At 41.0% G+C, this 23,926-nt stretch overlaps 1 protein-coding gene across 1 annotated transcript in view; it reads left to right on the top strand.

Moving 5' to 3' along the window:
* The first annotated feature begins 8,662 nt into the window (after positions 1–8,662).
* Positions 8,663–23,926, top strand: part of ENOSF1 (enolase superfamily member 1) — a 34,969-nt gene continuing 19,705 nt past the window's right edge. Inside the window, 2 exon segments of the mRNA XM_090285133.1 lie at positions 8,663–9,168; positions 14,125–14,233. Of these exon segments, the coding sequence (XP_090141259.1) occupies positions 9,085–9,168; positions 14,125–14,233 (193 nt within the window). The 5' untranslated portion in view covers positions 8,663–9,084.

Raw genomic sequence — 23,926 nt, 5'->3', positions numbered from 1 at the left:
CTGGACTTAATGCAGTCCCTTTAATGACAAGGAGGGTAATCTTAAGGAGAAAAATTGTGATTCAAGGAAAATCACAATGCTCAGTGGTAGACTATAAAGTAGTGCAGCTATCTTTAAAGTTTATCCTCATTTAAAGTTTGTTTTCATTTGAAAGTTAAACTATGTCTGTGACATCATCAAAGATGCTTAATTTACAGGCAAGAAGAATGTCAAATGCCTTGCAGCTGGATGTCTTTCTAATAAGATAGTCTTGCAGACTTAGAGACGGGTTTGTGGTTTATGTTGTGTAAATTAACATGTGTGTTCTGTTTTCATAGGGCATAAGCCTATGATCTCATTACCTGAGTGATTGTCTGTACGTATAGGACTCACTTAATCCTGTCAGCATTGCTGCCTTCTGAGACTCAATGGTTTGGTTGAACTAAGTGGTGGGGTTGGTGAAGTATGGGGTGGTCTGTGGGCTTCGCTTTAAAACTGGTTTCTCTTTTATATGCTAATGGCTTAGACAGAAAGCTCCCAGAGGTCTGAGAGGAGGGAAACCTAAAATATTCCCCTCAGCCCAAACTAAGTATAGTGGGCAAAAGGGTTTTTGACAAGTGCGATGTGCCTTGCACACCTTCCTCCAAAGAAGCCCATTTTTTCCCCAGTGTGGGACATTGAAAAATTAATATCTACCTTTTGTCATCTAGTGGTTATGGATTGAATGATGCCTTTTAATCCTGGTGCCAAATCTGTTGCCCCCGGAATACAACAAGGATGCCAGCCTGTTAAACAAAGCACGCCATTGTCCAGGGACAGCCAGCTGACGTGAAGTCTGCATGATCCTTCCCCATGTGGGAAGGCCACCCTCCCCTCTACACCCCCACTCCTTTTAGGGATTTCTGGACCCAAGGGTAGGTAGGACGATGACCATGTCCAGCTTGAAGCAGCTAGAGGAGCACGAGACCATTGCCCATTGTCTTTTATAAGATTATAAGGGGTCTTAAGCCTGGGAATGGGGAATTGTTATTTTTTAATGTTATAAAAAATTAATTATTTTTAAAAAAGATACATAGGAAAGGGTGAAGCTGACCCATGGACATGAACTAAGCGGGGGGTGAGATTGCTGAGGGGGAGTGCCGGGCAGAGGGGAGCAAAGGGGAAAAAATTGAAACTGTTGTAATAATATAATCAATAAAATTTACTTTTAAAAAGATTTTATGTATTTATTTTTAGAGAGACAGGAAAGAAGAGAGAAAGAGAGGGAGATTAAACATTGTTGATCAGTTGCCTCTCACATGTCCACAAACAAGGACCTGGCCTGCAACCCAGGCATGTGCCTGGACCACGAATCAAACCAGTGACCTTTTGGCTTTCAGGCTGGTGCTCAATCCACCAAGCGACAACAGTCAGGGCTGGTTTCCATCTTTAATTTCAAAACTCTCTCTGTGTCTTGATTAATTTTTCTACCTAGTAGTTACTGCTTCTAAGGTAACAGAGGGAAATGCTGAGGGAGTTTGTCCTATGGCTATTTTGCTAAGAGATTTTTTTTTTTTTAATCATGAATCAATGTTGAATTTTGTCAAATGCTTTTTCAGTCTGTATAAAAATGATCAGGTAGTTTCTCTTCTTTTTAGTCCATTATTAATAGGAAGAACTGCATTGACTGATTTTTTTTTTTATGTTAAACTAACCTTGTATTACTGGGATAAATGCCACTCAGTCACGAGGTATTGTCCTTTTTATATGCTGCTGGTGTCAGATTTGTTCATTTTTATAAGGGGATTTTTGTGTCTATGTTCATGAGGAATATTGGTCTTCAGTTTTCTTGAAATATTTGTTTTGGCATTGCAGTAATGCTGACCTCTTTTAAAAAGCTGGAAAATATCCCCTCATCTTATATTTTTTGGAGGAGTTTACTTAGAATTGCTATTGTTTCTTATTGTTTGGTAAACACTTCTTTTTTCTTTTTTTTGAGTTGTTTAACTTTTTATTTATTTTTTTACTTTTTACTTCTTTTATTTTTAATATGCTTTATTGATTATGCTGTTACAGTTGTCCTGATTTCTTTTCCCTTTGTTCCCCTCTACCCAGTGACATCCTTCCCTCCAGTTGCCGTCCTCCCCTTAGTCCATGCCCATTGGTTGTGCATATAGTTCTTCTCAACATCTTCCTACCTACTCCACTCCCTCCTACTATGCTTATTAATTCCTGTACCATCTCCCTCCCTTTCCCCCCTTCCCCCTCCCTGCTGACTGCCCCCATAATGTTCCCCGTACCTATAATTCTTTTTCCACTCTTGTTGTCTACTTAATTTGCCTTTGTTTTGATTCTCTAGCTTCTGTTGTTGGTTGTTGTGATACAGTTTTCATTTTAGTGTTCATAGTTTTGATCCTCTTTCTCCTAAACAAGTCTCTTTAACATTTCATATAACAGTGGTTTGGATCTGATGAACTCCTTCAGTTTTACTTTGTCCTGGAAGCACTTTCTCTGTCCTTCCATTCTAAATGGCAGCTTCGCTGGATAGGGTAATTCTTATGGTAGGTTTTTGCTTTTCATTACTTTGAATATTTCTTGCTAGTCCCTTCTTGTCTGCAGAGTCTCTTTTGAGAAATCAGCTGATAGTCTTATTGGGACTCCTTTGTATATAATTCTCTTCTTCTCTCTTGCTGCTTTTAAGATTCTCTCTTTATCCTTAATTTTTGACATTTTGATTATAATGTGTCTTGGTGTGGTTCTCCCTGGTTCCAGTTTCTTTGGAACCCTGTGCTTCCTGGACCTGTAAGTCTATTTCCTTCCCCACGTTAGGGAAGTCTGCTTCATTTTTTCACATAATTTTTCAATTTCTAGTTCTTCAACTTCTGGCAACCCTATGATTTGGATGTTGGCCTGCTTATAGCTGTCCGATAAGTTTCTGAGCCTCTCCTCATTTTCCTCACTTCTCGTTTCCTCTTTCTGTACTGGTTGACTGTTTGTTCCTTCCCTATGTTCTGATCTGTTGATTTGATTCCTGGTTTTCTTTACCTCACCACTAGTTTCATATGTGTTTTTGTTCATTTCAGCAGGACTAGCCTTCATTCCTTCCCTGTCTTGTTTAAGATCTTCTGTTAGGTCTGTAAGCATTTTTATAACCAGCGCTCTGAATTGTGCCTCAGAAAGATTTCCTATCTGCTGTTTTGTTAGATTAGATATTTGCTGTCTGGTCAGTTGTGTCACCGGGATCTCTGTCATGATCTGTGCCATCCTTTCAGTTTTGTGTTTACCTTTGCTTCCTGGGCGGGGCTGTCACACCTCCTATGCTATAGGGGGTGGAGTCCCATGCACTCGTCACTACCAGGTGACCCTTCTCACCACAATGTGGTGTTTTCTGTGGGGGTGGCAGTCCAAGATGGATTCCTTGCCGTTCACTCTCTGCTGAGAAACCGGGAGCCTTCTCCTCTGTCCCCACCCCCTCCAGCCCTCGCAGTCCAAGGCAATGGAGGTCTGCCTTCCCCAGCTTTGGAATCGCAAGCTGACGGATCTGGTCTACAGCCAGAAGTGCTCCCCAGGTGCTTCTCGCCTCCCCTTAAGTACGGATGTCTGTGCTTAATGCTGTCTCGCTGCCATCGCTGCTGCTGCTGCTGCAGCCAGCATAGCTTGACCTCTCTGCCCTGGCTTCGCCCCTCCTACCTGTCTGGAAGAGCACCACTTCTTCGTAACTTCATATGTTGGACTTCCATTTATTTTCTGGAACTTCGGGTTATTTCTGGTTTTGCAGTAGTTGTATTCCTTCTTAGTTGTGGAGGGAGACAGAGCATGTCAGTCTAGGCTTCCATCTTGGCCATAAGTCTCCTGTGGTAAACTCTTCTTATTATTAGGTTTTTGGCGAAGCTGAAATGGCCTGGAATTTAAGTTATGTTATTAAATTTCTTCATAGCTATGGAATATTTCTTGTTTCTTTTATTGAGCTATAATTAGCATATAACATTATATTAGTATCAGGAATACAACATAATCGTTTAATATTTGTGTATATTGCAAAATGATCTCCAGTATTAGTCCAGTTCACCTCCATTACTACATATACTTACAAAATTTTTTTCTTGCCTTTGAGAACTTTTAAGACTTACTCTCTTAGCAACTATCAAATATGCAGTACAGTATTATTAACTATAGTCACCATGCTGTACATTAAAAACCCATTATTTATTTCTTTTAAACTCAAACTTTTAACCTTTTGAACACCTTCACCCATTTTCTTTGCCACACCCTGCCCCACCTCTGACAACCACCAATTCCTTCTATGTATCTATGAACTCAGTTTTTTGGGTTTTTTGTTGTTGTTGTTGTTATTTTTGCTATTTTAGATTCTACATATAAGTGAAGAGCAGTATTTGTCTTTTTCTCTGTCTGACTTCCTTCCCTTAGTATAATACCCTCATGGTCCATTCATGTTGTGGGAAATGGCAAGGTTTTATTTCTTCTTATGACTAAATAATTATCCATTGTAGATAGGTACCACAGCTTCTCTATTAATTCTTCCATTGATGGACACTTAGATTGTTTCCATATCTTGGCTATTGTAAATAATACCGCAATGAACATTGGGATATATATCTTCAAGTTAGTGTTACCATATCCTTCTGATAAATACCCAGAAGTGGAATTGCTGGGTCATATGGTAGTTTTATTTTAAACTTTTTGAGGAACCTCCATACTGTTTTCTGTAGTGGCTGCACCAATTTACATTCTCACCAACAGTGACAAGTGTTCCCTTTTTCCTACATCTTCACCAACATTTGGGTGTTTTTTTGGGTTTTGTCTTTTTGATAATAGCCATTCTGACAGGTATGAGGTGATATCGTATTGTGATTTTGATTTGTATTTCCTTGATGCTTAATGATGTTAAATACCTGCCTTCAATTCATGTGTATATCAGTACTCAGCCAAAGATTAGGAGAGATCCTCCTGTTCTCTGCTTCTCGAACTATAGTGAAATTGGTCTCCCCTACTATATATAAACATTAATATTTGTCTCCTCAATTCACCAAAATGGCTGAGCTTTTTTTGGGTCACCTTGTTTGCACTGCGGCCTGCAAACAGCCTTAAGATTGTAAGATGGTGCAATTGCAGGGTGCTTTCTTTGCTTCCCCTCTCTGAGATCACCATCCTGCTGTCATGGTCCAATGTCTGAAGTCCTTCCAAATATTTTAGCTGGTTTTCTAGTTGTATAACATGGGAGTATTTTTCCTAGAAGTAACAGTGGTATTATTTATAGCAGTTTTTTAAAAATTATTAATTTAACAACTATTTGGAATGGCTAGGTGGCCAGGCATGTCACTGTTAGTAAGCTAATAACATTATTAACAGTTTTCCAAACATTCACAATTCACCTTGGGAGATTCCTAGATGGAATCTGGGGGCTGGTGGTAAAAGCAGAGCAGATCCTAAAGTAAACCCTAATTATCACAAGGAAAACAGAAAATTGAGTTTATTCTGACATTTCCTCCCATAAACCAGCCCTGAACACGACTCTGAAATGAAAGCTCAGAAGGACACAAGCCTCCTCACCTAGACAAAAAGCTACCAACACAGCTGTACAGCCACTTGTCCACCACCTCCTTCATGATCAGCAGAAACAAGCTTTCAAAATCTAACTTCACAGAAAGACAAAATGTGATGCTTAGCAGTAAGTATAAACAGACATGAACACTAATGTGTACAAAACCAGTACCATGAAGGAAAAGAACTCAAATCAACAATCAAGAACTAACATTTGAGGCACTAAATGTAATAGAAGAACCAAGTAAAACCTTTATTTGAGACAACGTGGCATCCATATTTTCAAAAGGGGTGATGGTACTATGAAAAAAAAACTTGGAAATTTAAAATAACACCAAAGAAAAATTAAACAATTTGGTCGAATAAAACAATGAATGAAGAATGTTCAGGACTTCCGGCCAAGATGGAGGCTTAGACTGACACGCTCAGTCTCCCTCTACAACTAAAAAGGAATACAAGTACCTCAAAACAAAAGATAACTAGAAATTCCAGAAAATAAAACTACATGGAAGCCCAGCGTATGAAGTTATAAACCAGCGGTGCTCGTCTGGATGGGTAGGAGGGGCGAGAAAACAAAGTGCTGTCCGCGGTAGCAGTGGGGATAGCAGCGGGACTGCGAGAAATGTCCTGGCTGCAGTCAACTCCCGGCAGCTCCCGATCCCAATGCTGGGGGAGGCAGCGCCCTCCATTGCCTTGGACAGTGAGGCCCGGAGGGCGGGGGGTACGGATCCTGGTCTCTCAGCAGAGAGTAACGGCAGGAATCCATCCTGGACCCCCACCCGCACACAAAGCGCTACAGTACGACTATCCGCAGTCGCTGGGTAGTGATGAATGCATGGGGGTCCAGCCCCTATAGCCTGCCCAGGAAGCAAAGCTAAACACAAATCTGTCAGAATGAAGCAGACTACGATTGAAATCCCGGTGACGCAGCTTATCAAGCAACAGATGCAAAACCTGACAGACAAATAAATAAAAAACCTTCCTGAGGTTCAGTTTAGAGCTATAGTTATTAGGTGGCTTACAGAATTAACAAAAGATTTGGAACAAGACAGAGAAGGATTGAAAGCCACTCATACTGAAACAAACGAAAACACATACGAGACAAGTGGTGAGGAAATAAAATCCAGAGATCAAATCAACAAACAGGAACATAGGGAAGGAATGAACAGTCAATCAGTGCAGAAAGAGGAAACAAAAAGTAAGGAAAGTGAGGAGAGGATCAGAAACCTCTGGGACAGCTATAAGCGAATGAACATTCGAATAATTGGATTGCCAGAGGGTGAAGAAGAAGAAGAACTAGAAATTGAAAAATTATGTGAAAAAAAATAATGAAACAGAACTTCCCTGGGGAAGGAAACAGACTTACAGGTCCAGGAAGCACAGAGAATTCCAGAAAAACTGGACCCAGGGAGAACCACTCCAAGACACATTATAATCAAAATGTCAAAAATTAAAGATAAAGAGAGAATCTTAAAAGCAGCAAGAGAGAAGAAAAGAATCATGTACAAAGAGGTCCCAATTAGACTATCAGCTGATTTCTCAAAGGAGACCCTGCAGGCAAGAAGGGACTAGCAAGAAATATTCAAAGTAATGAAAAGCAAAAACCTACAGGCACAAATACTCTATCCAGCAAAACTGTCATTCAGAATAGAAGGACAGAGAAAGTGCTTCCAGGACAAAGTAAAACTGAAGGAGTTCATTAGATCCAAACCACTATTATATGAGATGTTAAAGGGACTGGTTTAGAAGAAGGAGAATCAAAACTATGAACATTAAAATGAAAAATGCATCGCAAGAACCAACAACAGAAGCTAGGGAATCGAAACAAAGGCAAATTAAGTAGGCAACGAGAGTGGAAAAAGAACTACAGGTATGAGAAACATATTGGGGGGAGGTCAGCAGGGAGGGGAAAGGGTGAAAGGGAGGGAGATGGTACAGGAATTAATAAGCATAATAGGAGGAAATGGAGTAGACAGAAAGATGTTGAGAAGAACTATATGCACAACCAATGGACATGGACTAGAAGGGGGGGACAACGGGAGGAAGGGGGGCCACTGGGTGGAGGGGAGCAGGGGGAAAAGAAATCAGGATAACTGTAACAACATAATCAATAAAACATTTTTTTAAAAAATGAATGAATGCAGCTGGAGATTAAATCAGTGAGCTGGAATATTAAAGAAGAAGGAACTCGGCTGAAAAGAACAGAGTCAAAAAATATTTTTAAAGATAAAGTATGGATGAAATTTTATTTCTGGTTTAAAGAATCCATCAATTATATTTTTAAATTAACCCTAAACATATTAGAATATTTTAACATCATAAAAGTAAAGAGAAAATCCAAATGTTTCCCAGGGGAGAGGGGACAGTTTATTCTTTAAAGAATGAGACTTAACACTTCTTTAAAAAGTATTAATTTGAACTAAGAATTCTATACAATAAAACCAGCATTCAAATCTGAAAGAAAAACAAAGGCATCTTCAGAACAGGGCTATTATATGCATCCTAGAACAGCAGAAGGGACTTGGGTGTCCCTAAAACATCCCTGCCATGCCCACAGGAACACATTAATAGAACAATATAACTTCTATTGTATTGTTTCCTACTGTATTTAATCTTCAAAGTATTCCCCACAGGTAGGAACTGAAAGGTCGCTTGCAAAGCAAAGAATTAGTGACTCCTCTAAGATGATATAAAAATTTACATGTGTGCAAACCTGGCACGGGAAAGGGGGTGGGGGTAGGGGGCGAAGAGTGTCCATAACTGTCACCATGTTCTCAGGGGGATCCTATAGCTCCGAAAATAAGAATCCCGGCAATACAGAGGACAGAACCCAGAGTTTGCAGCCAGGACACTTTCCAACTTAGTTGTGTGGCCTTAGGCAAGTCATTTAAGTCACTTAATCTCTTGGAATCCCCATTTCTTCACCAACAAAATGAAAATTACTTAGATACCTTGCAAGGTTGGACAGGTAAAAGTAATTATTTAAATCTGCATTAGCAGGGGTACAAGAAATGGTGATCTATCTGCCTCTTAAATTCTCAGGGGGCAAACTCAGGTTTAAATTGCTTAAAGACGCCTAGGATTTTCTAGCCCACAGTTCCCTGGCTGCCCCGCCCCGACCTTCGGACTCCGGAGTGGAGCCTGTGGCCAGAATCTTCTTCTCTAGGCTGTGGATTGTACTCTGGTCAGGCCCAGCTTCTTTCTCCTGGGCTCTGCTCCTGGGAAGGTCATTTGGAGTTTGCAGGACAGATAGATCCGGGAGCTGCGGGGGTACTTCCTCCTGGCCCCCGAGTCTGCCGCGACCCTGAGCGATCAGCACAGGGAAGTGGCAGCCTGCATAGGGCGCAAATACGGCGGAGTATTTCAATGGGTTCCGGCGACCCAGGAGAAGGACTTGCAGCCTGGGTCCTTGCTTTTTCACGTACATTGCTCCATCCCCGGACCTCGCAGCCAATTACCGTCCGCCGTGCCGGGCTCTGCCCGCTCCCGTCGCCCTCCGGCAGTATACAGGGGATTCCCAACCAGAGTTGATGATACTGGAGACTCCCGGACACACGTGGCGACATGGTTCGTGGCAGGATCTCCCGGCTCTTGGTCCCAGACGTGCACGTTCTCACGTCACTCAGGGGCCATGGCTCAGATGCCATGGTAAGTGCTGAGCGACCTCAGGGTGCCCTCCTGCCTCGCTGATGCCAGGGCCCGCTTAGGCCTGGGGAGTCCCGGAAGTCCCAGGGAGGTTCCCAACTTTGCACAGATTTTTTAAAGGGGAGACCTAAAAGGGAATGAAAATATACAGAAACTTCCCACACGCCTTTTTCTTTTTTCTCTTCTTGATTGTATTTTTGTTGGCCTTTAATATTTCCTGTTTTTCCAATTATGATTTGCATTTTGCTGGAAATTATAGAATGTATAATAAGCAACAAAAGCAAAATGGCTTTGTTGGGGTCCCACCACCAAAATCGTTAAATACAACACTGGCTTCTTCTGTACTGGGGTCCTTGGTGAAGGAGGCTGGGAAGCTGGTGCCAGGCCTTTTGATGGTGATTCTGTCTAAGCCACAGCTTGCTGTGTGACCTAGAGAAGACCCTAATCTCTCTGGGCCTCCTGGGCCCATCTATGAAATGAAGGAGTCACAGTCTGGCTGGGAAACCAAACAAGCTCTTAGTAGCTCTGAATCATGTAAAAGGAGGCTCTCATGAAACTCATGAAACTGCCTGAAAATGTGGTCACAAAGGACTTGTCACTGTAAAGAGTTATGCAAATATCAATTTTTGGAAATTCAGTAAAGACAGGGACTTTGACTCCTGCCTAAATACTGAAGGGCATTTTGCTTATGGAGTGTGTTAAAGTGATCCCCACTCCCACAGTCTTGTTCAATGGTTTCCAAATATGTGAGTTCTGTGCAGGGCCTTCTTGAAGCCTGTCACCCACTGGAGCCTCACTGCCCCACTCAGTCCACCAATGAGATGGCTACTTTAGAAAAACAAAGTTGCATGGATATGAATGTGTGAACACATGCTGGGAAGTGAGAAACATTCATGTTACAATAACAGTGACTTGTCGCCTGAGTGGAAGGAGGAGAATGGGTCCCTGAGGACTCTAATTCACACGGTAATGTAGTGCTTCTTAAGTGGGTGGAGGGCACACTGATGTTCATCACCTTACCTGTGTTCTTTGTGTACCTGAATTATTTTATCAAAATAGGCCTCTCATTAAAAAATGCTATACTGACTTTTAAAATCGTTATGTGTCTTTTCTTATATTGTGTTATGGTAAATGACTTAAAAAAAATACCCAGTTGGCAATCCTTTGTGGATCTCCAAATAAATGTTTGTAGTTTTGCTGGCTTGTAAAATCCAAGCACCCGATCTAGTGCAACTGCCATTGCCCCTCTGAGGTGTAGCAGCTGAGGGGAAACTCAGTCTGTTCCAGCCTAGGTTTCTCATCTGTATAGTGATATCCACTTCATACATGTAGATGAGATACCTGTGAAGAACTAGACACAGAGAAGGTCATTGTTAAGTGTTGGCTATATTACTATTTACATATGAGGAAACTGAAGCAGAGGAGGCTCTGACTGAGACTTTTCCTCCACTCCTAACTTGTTAAGTGTTAAAATGGCCTGGTTCTCTGTAGAATGAAATTTATCTTTGGTTCTGAGTGGTCTATGACCTATGGGTCAAAAAATATTTGACACCTATGTTGCAAACTCATACATCCTTCAGTATTTATCTCCTGGAGATATGGTGTATGTTGTATGCTGATTCTCTAGTGCCCTCTTAATAGAATGGGCTCCTTCGTAGTTCTTAGTGGCACTGCCATAACTCTCATGATTGCTTTCCAGCCCTCATGGCAGGCTGGACTCAGCAATTCAGCTACATTTAGTGCTTGGCAGCAGAGTGAAACTTCCTGATCACAAGTAGTGTATTTTCATGAAGGAGGCTTGAAACTGTTCCCCAAATCTACTCAAGCAGTTATAAATTCCTATCCGTCTTTTAAGAAACATTGACTGCTCAAGCCTGCAGTGTATTTAGAAGTTGCTTGCTTGTCCAGTCCCTTTCTAAGGTTCAAGAGTCCCAGGGCTATGGGCCCACAGCCCAGTTCCAGCTAACCCCTGCCAACTCCCAGTCATACTTTGCCTCTGCTTTTGCCACTGTCTGCCTAGTTTCCTAGAGTGTCTGTTTCAGACCCCTGTCTTCCTCCTCTGGCCCTCAGTCCTATACCCCCAGCAGTTGGAAGACACTACCCACTGCATCCCCAAGAAGACTGAAGACAAATGCCCCCTTGGCACCATCTCTGCACATCAGTCTCCAAACCAACCCTCTCCTCTTTCCCTTTATCTTGTAAGTCGTATTCTCACAAACCAATCTATTTTCCTGTGTCCCCATTTCTACCCTTCTTGAACCCCTCACCCCCATTCTTATCATGTCCATCTCCAGCTTTTCATCTTTAGTCTCTTCTTTTCCAATGGTTTCTTCTTCATCTACATGGATGGGGCTTCCCGCCTGTGAAACAGTCTTTACTTGACCCTAGTTAATACCTCTCTACTCCCTTCTATTTCTGCCTCTTCCCCACCAAACACTAAATTACCAGTCCATTGTTGTTGCCTTTGTTCTGTGTATCTGCTTCCTCCTTAATCTGAAGTCGTCTTCTGTCTTCTTCCTTTTCTTATTTCCCCTTGTTATTTCTAGTTCCACTGTCCTTTATTCACGTTCTCTGCTGCCCATCTTCCTGCCATCTCTCTGTCCCACTGGCCGCCTGCTTTTCTAACTCTCCTTCCCATACAGAAACCCTTCTTTTCTCTCCAGGGCTCAGGCCTCGGCCTTTCCCATCTCACTGTACTCTTCCATTAAAACCCCTACATGTTTATGCTTTCATACCACTTTTATGCCAAAGATGTTCATATGCCATTTCTGCATCTTCCCTCTCACCTCAAGTCCAGCTGCCATTTGGGCACATTCTGTTGAACTTTTTACCTTCATGCTAAACAGCATCTATTGAAATCAAAAGTCATCATCTTCCATACTCTGCCTAGCTCTTCCTCCTGATCCTTTTGGATCATTTTGCCAGTTACAAGGACTCAAAAGCTTCAAGTCACTCTCAGCTTAACTCCTCCTCTGACCCTCATAGAAGGCTTCAGTGAAGGGTTTCCTTTCTCCATTGCTTAGACTCCATGTAGAATTAAAGACCCATGAAAGTTTCTGGGCCATGTGGAGTCTCCCTCTGAGCATTATGTCTCAACTTCTCTCTCAGGAACCCAATGAGTAGGCCAAACCAGGGTAGTCACCAACCCTTAAATATACTCCAGTCTTTCCCTTTTCTGTCCCTTCACTGTCTTCACCTGACCTAAGCTATTCTTTCCTCCCAGATCTTTCATGCCTATTCCCATTGCGGCAAAGCTCCCTGTCCTCTACCACCCAGCTCAGATTCTGCTTTCATCATAAAGCTCTTCCAACTTCCAGTGCATTCAGCTAATAGTGCTCTCTGCCTGGCTTTCGTCGTTTGTGTCTCTCCCAGAGACTTACCATGTTCTGCCTCATAGTATTAGAGTTTCTATAACCACAACTTCTAAGCTAGAGCTTCATCAGGGGCAGACATGTCTGTGCCCCTCAGCAACCTCCCTGCACAATCACGGACATGCAGCTGGTGTTCACCGACACATCATACTGAATGCCCTCCCCTAGGCCTCTCCTGTCTGTTGCGGGCACCTCTTGTCCCTCCCTGCACACGGGGGTTTCAATTTCACCTCTGTAAACTCAGTTTCCTCATATGTAAGATAGGAATGGTAGCACCTACTTTATAATATTGTTGTGAGGATTAAATTAAATGATGTAAAGCTCTCAGAATAGTGAGCCCGGAATAATGACTATTACATAACAACAACAAAATAGTAATAAATAATCATACCCCAATGCAAATTTCTTCAATAATTGCATCATTCTACATTCTTTCTACACATTCAGATCTTCTGCCTGGCTTTTTGGAGTCTTCATTATTTGCCCCCACACCACTCATACAATCTTGTCGTTGTTCACTTGCCAATGAGTACCCTCACGGGCCTTTAACTTCTCTGTCTCACAAAACCTCTGAGTTTCCTACCTCTCTCTTTCCCGATGCCTTCACCTGCCCCTTTGCCCATACAAATGTCTTGGTTCCCTACTTCATCTTTGCTCTTCTTCCTTGAACTTCTGTGGTACTTCTACCTGACCACACTGTCTCAGCAGCTGTTCTCACCTGGTTCTTGTGTGTTAGCTTTTTCTCCACACTGTATGAGGAATTTCTAGGAATAGATTTGTGGTTTTTTTACTTCTGCATCCCCCATATAGACAAGTAGTGTAGAGTTTGACAACCATCGGTTAGTAAATGCTTATTGCCAAAATACCATTTGATAGAAAGTTTTTTTAAAAAGAACAAAATACAAAGTGGGTTAATTTGTCTTGAACTTTTAATTCTTCATTTTTCCTCAGTGATATCCTCTGAATTTATGCTGCTGTCTTTTCAGCCATACTCTAAATGGCTGCAGTGAAGATAAATCCAATTTTGTGTGAGAACTTTCTTAAACCTTAGCACTTGCAACTTGAAGCTGCTTGTGTAACTGTTCAAAGAGCTGACCAAGAGCTATAAGTGAAATTCCTGGGTTTGAAACTGAGCTCTCTCTCCAGACCATTTAAATGGCATTAAAAATGAAAACATTGTGTCTGTGCTGGTATGGCTCAGTGGACTGAGCGCTGGCCTAAGAACTAAAGGGTTGTTGGTTCAATTCCCAGTCAGGGCAAATGCCTGGGTTGCCAGCAGGTTGCCAGTTGGGGGCACAGGAGATGCAACCAGCCACACATTGATGTTTCTCTCTCCCCCCCCCGACTCTAAAAAACAAAAACAAAAAAAGTACACATTGCACTTGTTAAAATAATTTGACTCCTTTAGGAGAACATCCCTTTTGTCCCCTCAGAATGCCTACACTTTCTCTGGGGTAAATCCAGGATTCTATCGGATTGGAACTTTTCTTGCATATCTCCTGTTGTGATTTCTATTCTTAGTAATGTCATTGTCAGGTTTCAGATTTCTCACCTGTGTGTTCTATGGGTGGGGGCATTTTCCCTGCAGTACACAGACCCTGACTACTCAGCTGCTTATGTCATCTTAGACACCGATGCAGAAGATGGACTCAAGGGGTATGAAATTACTTTCACTCTGGGAAAAGGCACTGAAGTTGGTGAGTTGAACATTTTTTTATGGTCAGAATGCTTAAATTTTTTGGTTCCAATTATGACCTTATTTTTCTCTGTATTTACTGCTCAAAGTGAGTATTTCATTGGGAGAAATTAAAAAGTGGCAGTATTTGACCCCTCTTCTTATAATCATGGATAGACTGCAGGAAAATCCTTGCACCTCAGTCCATTTCTCTGCAGAGCTTTGAGGACCTGAACTAGGTGAGCAACTGAGAGACATGAGAGGGGCAGATGTGCACTCACACAGCAAGGCTTATTGTGATGTGCACAGTGAGTGTCTAACATTTCAAAGTACTTCATATTGAGTTGATTTCAAATTCGTTGTTCTTTGGCCCTGCCCAGTTTCAGAGCTCTCATCTGGGAAAAGCAGATGGTGTAGGATGCATGTTGAGCCATGAATTAATTAGCCATTCTTCTCTCAGAGCTGGACCAGAGCTCAGTGGTGGCCTTGAGCCCCTCATTTTTCAGAGAAGGAAATGGAGGCCCAGCGAGCTGGTCTACTTGTCACACAGAACCTCTTGACGGCCCAAGTGGTTTTTCCCCAGAACATTTAAATACAAACTACTTGGGTTTTTTTCCAATGCATAATTCATGCACAGGGTAAAAAATTTAAAGAGTACCAAAAAAAAAAAAAAAAAAAAAAAAGACCTTTGCAAGATCAATTTCAATGGACCATTGGAGATGAAACCAAATTGTGATAAGTTGAAGAGCCAGGGTCTGGGAAGGAATGACATAGATTTTCTAACTTTGGTGGTGATTCTGTAACAGAACCCCTGGGCTGCTCCGATTGAAACAGAACCCATGAGCTGTTTAGTTAGGGGCCCGATTGCCCGCTGCCAGAATTATAACTCTCAATACCAGAGTTTAGTGAAAAATAAAAGAACTGTTTATTTAACAGATATATATTTAGATTATTTGCGGATTTCTGCCACTAGGTCTTATGTTCTTTAAAACACCCACAAACACATAGTTCTGCCTCCCCCTACCAAACCAGGCTAGTACTGTTTCCCTACTTCCTAGACACAGTTCAGCTTTACCGGTAGCTGCCAATCATTCAATTCTGATTGGGGAGGTCTTTCTGTGTTGTGGTGCCCTCCAGCTCTTAATGCAGTACGGCATGGATTATCAGCCTCCTTGTAAACTGCCTTCTTCCTGCAAACCGCGTGGATCTCCTTTCCTTCTCAAAACCACATGGCGAGAGCCATTCTTAAAGCAGCCCAGAGACCTCCCTTAAAGCAGCCTGGAGACCCCCCTAAAATGTCTGCAGCTGCTTTTTAAATCCCTGACTGCATCCTCTGATGCAGTGGGTGTAGCCACCAGTTCTAACTATTCACAGAACCCTACGCAGGCTCTGTAGGCTCTTTCCACACCATCCCATGGTCCAAGACCCCTCCTATCTTCCTGGGCCTTGGAAATTTCAAAGCAGATCTTTGTGCAACAAAGTTTCCAGCCACTAGCCCCAGGCATGCAAAGGCATCCTAAAAGGTGCTTCCTTTTCCCTATCTCCCAGCCACAAACTCTGGGGTTTGTTTTTGGACTCCCCTGTTTCTGTAACAATTCTCCTGTGGATATTTGCATTGTTAGCACTCTCTTAGTTGTAGAATCAAAGTCTTGCCCCTCTGAAAGATTTTAATATTATCAAGCAGATAGAAGGAGAGAGACAGAGACAGAGAGAGAAAGCCAAGGGAAACTTTCTTGATCTTTAAGTGGATACCACCAAGGTGGCCACTGTTCCAGCTCTCCACAGGGCTGGCATTCTGTCATGTCATCAGCCAGTCTTGCAAACTTCTCTTGACTGCTTCTGTGTATCAAAAATTTTGCCAGGCACTGGAGATAATAATTTTAACAAGAGAGAGAAAGGAGCCCTATCCAGTTGGCTCATTTGGTTGGAGCATCGTCCCATACACCAAAGGGTTGTGGGTTCAATCCCCAGTCAGGGCACATACCTAGGTTGCAGGGTTGATCCCCCATTGGTTGGGCATATTCAGGAGGCAATCAATTGATCTTTCTTTCTCTCTCTCCCTCTCTATCTTAAAAAAAAATCAATAAAAAACATATCTTCAGGCGAGGATTGAAAGAGAGAGAAAGGAATACAGAGTTTGACATATAAGGAGAAGGAATGCACAAGCTTCTCAGGGTGACACACATAAAAGAAACAATAGTGCAGTGTGAGAATATCTATTTTTTTAAAGTGAGTGTAAGTTACGTGGAGAAAGGGTAAATTATTGCCCAGGAGGGCTAGGGATGGCTTCAGAACAGGACTGAAGCTTTGAGATGAGTGTTGAAGGGTGACCAGGTTATTTGCCAGGCAGAAGGAGACTCAGAAATAATTCCCTGTCGCCCTCTTCATCAAGTCAATGGTTTACTGTTAATGTACCTATTGACCATGACAGGTTTGTGAGCTGTATTTCAGCTTCTCCTATGACTTTCCTTGTCTCTGGTCTAAGCTGAGCACTTTATGAAGTTGCTTTCTCCATATACTGCAAACCATACAGAATAGCCAGCCCCCCAAAGGTTGTGAAAACTCAGTAAGGTTACAGGATTTGTTATGGTACGGACCATTGTAACTACCCTCTGGTAACAGTCAAGACTTTGAACTTTGCTGACTCACAGTGGAGGGTCCCTGTAAACACTGCATGCTCTTAAGACAGATATGAGGCTCTTCTGTGCTGGTTGCTGGGTTCAGTGCTCTCTGGCCTTCACAGTCCCTCCCCTCCTCCCTACCCCTACTCCCTTCCCCCCACCCCTCACCCCTCACCCTGGCTGCCCTGATAGACATCTCAGGCAGGGGTAAATCAATTTCCATCTCTCTATGGCTTTAATAAGTGGTTCTTTTGTGGTGTTGTTGCCTTCTGCCTTTTTCAGACCACAACACAACAGAATCCACTTTAACTTTAACCTTGCTACATATATCAATCAGGTGACTCATTTAAAGGCCATTCACATTACAGATGAAAAAAATTCCATTAGCTCATCACTGTTCTCCTGCAGCCATTATCAGATTACTTACCTAATCATTCTTTTATGATTAAAAAGAAAAAAAATCGTTTTTCCTCATTACTGTGAAGAGTGTTTGTGTTTGCATGTGTGTGTGAGAGAGAGAGAGAGAGGAATGGAGAGTGGTTGGGTAGGTTATAGTTGCTTTTTTTGAGGTATAGACCAGCCTGATACAGGTTTTTTTGTGTGTTAGTCTGTTTGTTTGCTTTTTATATAAGAAAAGAAAAAGAGAAGGAATATCTAAAGAGACCAAAAACAGCCTTAAGGGTCCACACCAACACTCAGGATGCGACACTGTGGTCATCCATAGGTTTTACTGACTTGTCCCACCAGCCATGGTGGAGGGTCCCGGAATTGAGCCTGGGTGGATGTAGTACAGGAGAGAATCCTTGGGTTTAGTCAGCAAGAAGCTGCTTTCAAGCACCAGTTTTTTCCAGATGAATTTCCCAACTATCACATCAAACATTCAATCCTGAAGTGAACTTTTTCTCCAAAGTGAATGAGACTACTACAATCCAAATTTCTATCAGATGCACCAAAATTAGTGAACTTCTTGCAATGGCCTCAGTTTGGGCAAGGAAAACCCACATACTGTAGATCAGCGATTTTCAACCGGTGTGCCATGGCTTAAAACATGCTATGCCTGACTATTATCAGGGGCACGAGCCCCTTTCTCCTTAGATTGTCAAATTTTAAAATGACAACAGGAAAAAAAAGGGAGGGGGAAAAGCCAAAACAACAATAGCTGTCTGGTATGAATTAATAAAAATTATACCTTAATAACATACAAGGGAGCTCCAATAAGGCTATCGACCGATTTCTCAACAGACACTACAAGCCAGAAGGGAATGATCAAAAATACTTCAAGCAATGAAAAACAAAGGCCTACAACCAAGACTACTCTACCCAGCAAGACTCTCATTCAAAATGGAAGGTGAATTAAGGAGTTTCTCAGACAACGGAAGACTAAAAGAATACATCTCCACAAAACCAGCATTGCAAGAGATGCTAAAGGGGATGTTTTAAGAAAAAAAAAAAAAGGAGAGGAACACAGGTACAAAGGGAATTGAATAAATACATGTCAATAATAACCTTAAATGTAAATGGATTAAATGCTCCAATTAAAAGACATAGGGTAACGGAATGGATAAGGAAACAGGACCCACATATTTGCTGTCTATAAGAAACACACATCAAAACAAAAGATTTACACAGACTGAAAGTAAAAGGATATAAAAAAGTATTCCAAGCAAATGGACATGAAAATAAAAGCTGGGGTAGCAGTACTCATATCAGGCAAAATAGATTTCAAAGCAAGGGCAATAAAAAGAGATAAAGAAGGACATTTCATAATACTTAAAGGAACAATCCATCAAGAAGATATAACACTGATAAACATATATACGCCCCACATAGGAGCACCCAAATACATAAAGAAAATGCTAGAAGACCACAAGAAGAATATTAACAGCTACACACTCATAGTAGGGAACTTTAACACTCGATTATCAACAATAGACGGATATTCGAAGCAAAGAAACACCAAGGATATACAGGCATTGAGCAACACACTAAACCACATGGACTTAACTGATATATATAGAACTTTTCACCCCAAAGACACCAAATATACATTCTTTTCAAATGCACATGGGACATTTTCAAAGATAGACCACATGGTAGGTCACAAAACAAGCCTCAACAAATTCAAGAAAATTGAAATCATATCAAGCATCTTTTCAGACCACAATGCCTTGAAACTAAAAATCAACCTCAGAGAAAAAAATCGAAGACATCCAAACTCATGGAGAATGAATAACATGCTATTAAATAATGAATGGGTTAACAATGACATCAAAGAAGAAATCAAGAAATTTCTGAAAACTAATGATAATGAACACGCAACAGCCCAAAACCTATGGGGCACAGCAAAAGCAGTCCTGAGAGGGAAGTTCATAGCAATACAGGCATATCTGAAAAGGATAGAAGAACCTCAAATAAAAAATCTAACCCTACAGGTACAAGAACTAGAACAACAACAACAAACAAAGCCTAGGGCAAGAAGAAGGAAGGAAATCATCAAGATCAGAGCAGAATTAAATGACATAGAGACCAAACAAACAATTCAAAAGATCAACAAAACTAGAAGCTGGTTCTTTGAAAAAATAAACAAAATCAACAAGCCTTTAGCCAGGCTCATCAAGAAAAAAAGAGAGAAGACCCAAATAAACAAAATCAGAAATGAAAAAGGAGAAATCATGACTGATACCACAGAAATACAAAGGATTGTAAGAAATTACTACAAACAACTGTATGGCAAGAAATTTGACAACCTGGAAGAAATGGACAAATTTCTAGAAACATATAACCTTCCAAAACTGAATCAAGAAGAAGTAGAAAGTCTCAACAGACCAATAACAAAGAAGGAAATTGAAACAGTAATCAAAAAATCTCCCAGCACACAAAAGCCCTGGACCAGATGGCTTCATAGGCGAATTTTACAAAACATTTAGGGAAGAACTAAGTCCTACCCTCCTCAAACTATTCCAAAAAATCCAAGAAGAGGGAAAACTCCCAAACTTTTTCTATGAAGCCAGTATTACCCTAATTCCAAAACCAGGTCAAGACACAACAAAGAAAGAAAACTACAGGCCAATATCACTTATGAACATAGGTACTAAAATCCTCAACAAAATACTGGCAAACAGGATCCAGCAATACATCAAAAAGATCATACACCACGATCAAGTGGGATTCATCCCAGGGATGCAAGGATAGTTTAATATTAACAAATCAATAAATATAATACATCACCTAAACAAAATGAAAGACAAAAAATCACATGATCATATCAATAGATGCAGAAAAAGCATTTGATAAAGTACAACACTCATTTATGATGAAAACACTCAGCAAAATGGGAATAGAGGGAGCATACTTTAACATAATTAAGGCTATATATGAGAAACCTGAAGTCAACATCATACTCAATGAACAAAAACTGAAAGCATTCCCCCTGAAATCAGGAACAAGACAAGGATGTCCACTCTCTCCACTCCTATTCAACATAGTGTTGGAAGTCCTAGCCACAGCAATCAGACAAGAAAAAGAAATAAAAGGCATCCAAACTGGGAAAGAAGAAGTAAAACTATCATTATATGCAGGTGACATGATAGTCGTCGGCAGCCGTCCGTCTCGAGAGACGATGGTGTAGCTTCTTAAGAGTCTATCTGCACCGCCGAGAATGGTTGTGCAGTCCGACTCGGGAGTGACACGGTATCTGTCTCCTCCCGTGTTGAATCGACATCTTGCGATGACGCTGGAGTGTCCTCTCCAGTGAAGCTGAAGCTACAGAGCCTGGGCAGGGTGATATGGAGGGTCTGCTGTTGCCCATGCAGCAGACCCCCCCCTCTCTTCGCAGCTGAAGGATCCAAGGGAAAGACGGAGTCAATACAGCTTGGTTTCAGGTGCGCCGCAGGAGTTGCCAGTATTGACTATAACGTCAAACCGCCTTAGGAACTCCGGCTCCGGATTTTCTGTCGGGGTTTACTCCCTTAGCCTTTCCCCTGAAGAGGTATGCCGCAAGGCAGCGGAGGTTTTTTGGAATCAGAGTTTTCCTTCTCTGATGTGCCCTGACTGGAAGATCGAACCAGCGACACTTAGCTCGCAGGCCGACGCTCAATCCACTGAGCCAAACCAGCCAGGGGAATGACATGATAGTATACATAAAAAATCCTATAAACTCCACTAAGAGACTACTCAATATAATAAGTGATTTGGCAAAATAGCAGAGTACAAAATAAATATACAGAAATCTAAAGCATTTCTGTACACCAACAATAAAATATCAGAGACAGAAACAAAAAAGAAAATACCATTTACTATAGCAACAAGAAAAATAAAGTACCTAGGAATAAACTTAACCAAGGAGATAAAAGACCTGTACTCTGAAAATTACATAACATTGAAGAAAGAAATTAAGGAAGATACACATAAATGGAAACAAATACCATGTTGTTGGATGGGAAGAATCAACATGATCAAAATGGCCATACTACCCAAAGCAATTTACAGATTCAATGCAATCCCTATTAAAATACCAATGACATATTTCATAGACCTAGAACAAATACTTCAGAAATTCATATGGAACCAAAAAAGACCCCAAATAGCAAAAGCAATCTTGAGACAGAAGAACACAGCAGGGGGAATCACAATACCAGACATCAAACAATACTATAGAGCCACTGTGATCAAAACAGTCTGGTACTGGCATGAGAACAGACATATAGATCAATGGAACAGAATAGAGAGTCCAGAAATAAATCCAGGACTATACCATCAACTAATATTTGATAAAGGAGGAAAGAACATAACATGGAGTGTGAAGAGCCTCTTTAACAAATGGTGCTGGGAGAACTGGACAGGGACGTGCAAAAAAAGTGAAACTAGACCACCAACTTACACCACACACGAGAATAAACTCAAGATGGATCAAAGACTTAAATGCAAGCCATGACACCATAAAAGTCCTAGAGGAAAACATAGGCAGGAAAATTTCAGATACCTCACGTAACAATATTTTCATGGATTCATCTCCTAAGACAAGAGAAATAAAGGAAAAAATAAACAAATGGGACTACATCAAACTAAAGAGTTTCTGCTCAGCAAAAGAAAACATCAGCAAGATGAAAAGGGAACCGACCATATGGGAAAACATATTTGCCAATGATATCTCAGACAGCGGACTGATCTCCAAAATATATAAAGAGCTTATACGACTCAACATCAAGAAAACAGACAACCGAATTAAAAAATGGGCAAAGGACCTGAACAAACACTTCTCCAAAGAGGACATACAGAAGGTCCAAGACACATGAAAAAATGCTCCACATCACTATCCATCAGAGAGATACAAATAAAAATTACAATGAGATACCACTTTACACCAGTCAGAATGGCCATCATCAACAAATCAACAAACAACAAGTGCTGGCGAGGATGTGGAGAAACGGGAACCCTACTACACTGTTGGTGGGAATGCAGACTGGTGCAGCCACTATGGAAAACAGTATGGAGTTACCTCTAAAAACTAAAAATGGAACTGCCTTTTGAACCAGCGATTCCACTGCTAGGATTATACCCAAAAAATCCTAAAACCCCAATTCAAAAGAACTTATGCACCCCTATGTTCATAGCAGCCCTGTTTACAATAGCTAAGTGCTGGAAACAGCCTAAGTGCCCATCTGTAGATGAGTGGATCAAAAAACTGTGGTACATTTACACAATGGAACACTATGCAGCAGAAATAAAGGAGGAACTCCTGCTATTTGCAACAACATGGATGGAACTAGAGAGAATTATGTTTAGTGAAATAAGCCATACAAAGAAAGAAAAATACCATATGATATCACCTAATACAGGAAACTAAAGAACAACATAAACAAACGAACTAAATAGGACAAGGAGCAGAATAACAGTCAATAGGGGGGAGGGAGAGAAGGGCGATAAGTAAGGGAAGGGTTTAGTCAAGGAATGTGTATAAATGACTCATGGACATGGACAACGGGGAGGGATATGTTTGTGGGAGAAGGGGTGGGCTGGGTTGTGGGGAGCAATGGGGGAAAAATGGGACAACTGTAATTAAAAAACCAAAAAATACAATTAAAAAAAGAATTATACCTTTTTTTTGTTGTTGTCAGATGGGCAAAAAATATATTTGTGGTGTGCCACAGAATTTTAGTAATTAGTTTATGTGTGCCATGAGAGGAAAAAGGTTGAAAATCGCTGATCTAGATGAATATATTACTGTTGCTTGTGCACCTCTTAGTGCTGTAAAAGATGAGGTCACCTTTAACTTTAGTTAATGCCTTTGCCCTTGTGACACAAATCAGACATGTGCCTTCAGTCAATGATTCCTAGCAACCATGAAATGAAGGTTTGATGTAGATAATGATACACCTCTCTCTGAGTCACTGACTCACTCTTTAGATGGCTTTAATCCAAGCTCCAAACATAAAGGACTAAGGATTTTGTTTTCCCACAGCCCTAGGGTATGAATATCTGAACTATAATAATTCTGTATCTCATTAACAAAAGCCCTGGAGAACACTGCATGACTGATTAAGCCCTAAGTGCTCCGTTGGAGAGCAAATACATTATTGTCTGAGAGCTATTTCACCCAGAGGCCAGGCATGTTCTAAGAGCATGTTTCAAATACTTTCAAAGGTCTTTCTTTTAGGATATGGCTGATAGTAAAACTGAACCTAACAATTATTCTATTAAATTACCTGAGAATTTTAATACTGAAGCAATGGCAACACCAAAGAGTAAGTTTATCAATTTTTTTTCTAGTAAATTAATTACTTTGGGGATAAGTTGTTGATTTGATTATTTTGGTCACTTACACATAGACAAAGTGTATTATAGAATGAGCAAAGGATAGGAGGACTAGAAATTCCCATTCAATTTGTTACTTTACTTATTTTTCATCTGAAATAACAAAATTAAAGCCTTTTTAAGTAAAACAGCAAAAATAAATAATTGATGGTAGTGCGGACCCAAATTAAGTTTAACCTTCAAATTATTTGTGAAAAATATAGTATAAGTAAGTCAATAGTAAGCAACTTAATGTTTATGAATAATGTTTTCATGTACTTTAACATTTTACATGTAAAAAT

Source organism: Furipterus horrens, unplaced genomic scaffold (genome assembly GCF_987537825.1).
Source record: "Furipterus horrens unplaced genomic scaffold, mFurHor1.1.pri manual_scaffold_8, whole genome shotgun sequence".
NCBI classification, from domain to species: domain Eukaryota; kingdom Metazoa; phylum Chordata; class Mammalia; order Chiroptera; family Furipteridae; genus Furipterus; species Furipterus horrens.
Note: the sequence above shows the minus strand (reverse complement) of the source record. Positions and strands in the feature narration are given on the sequence as shown.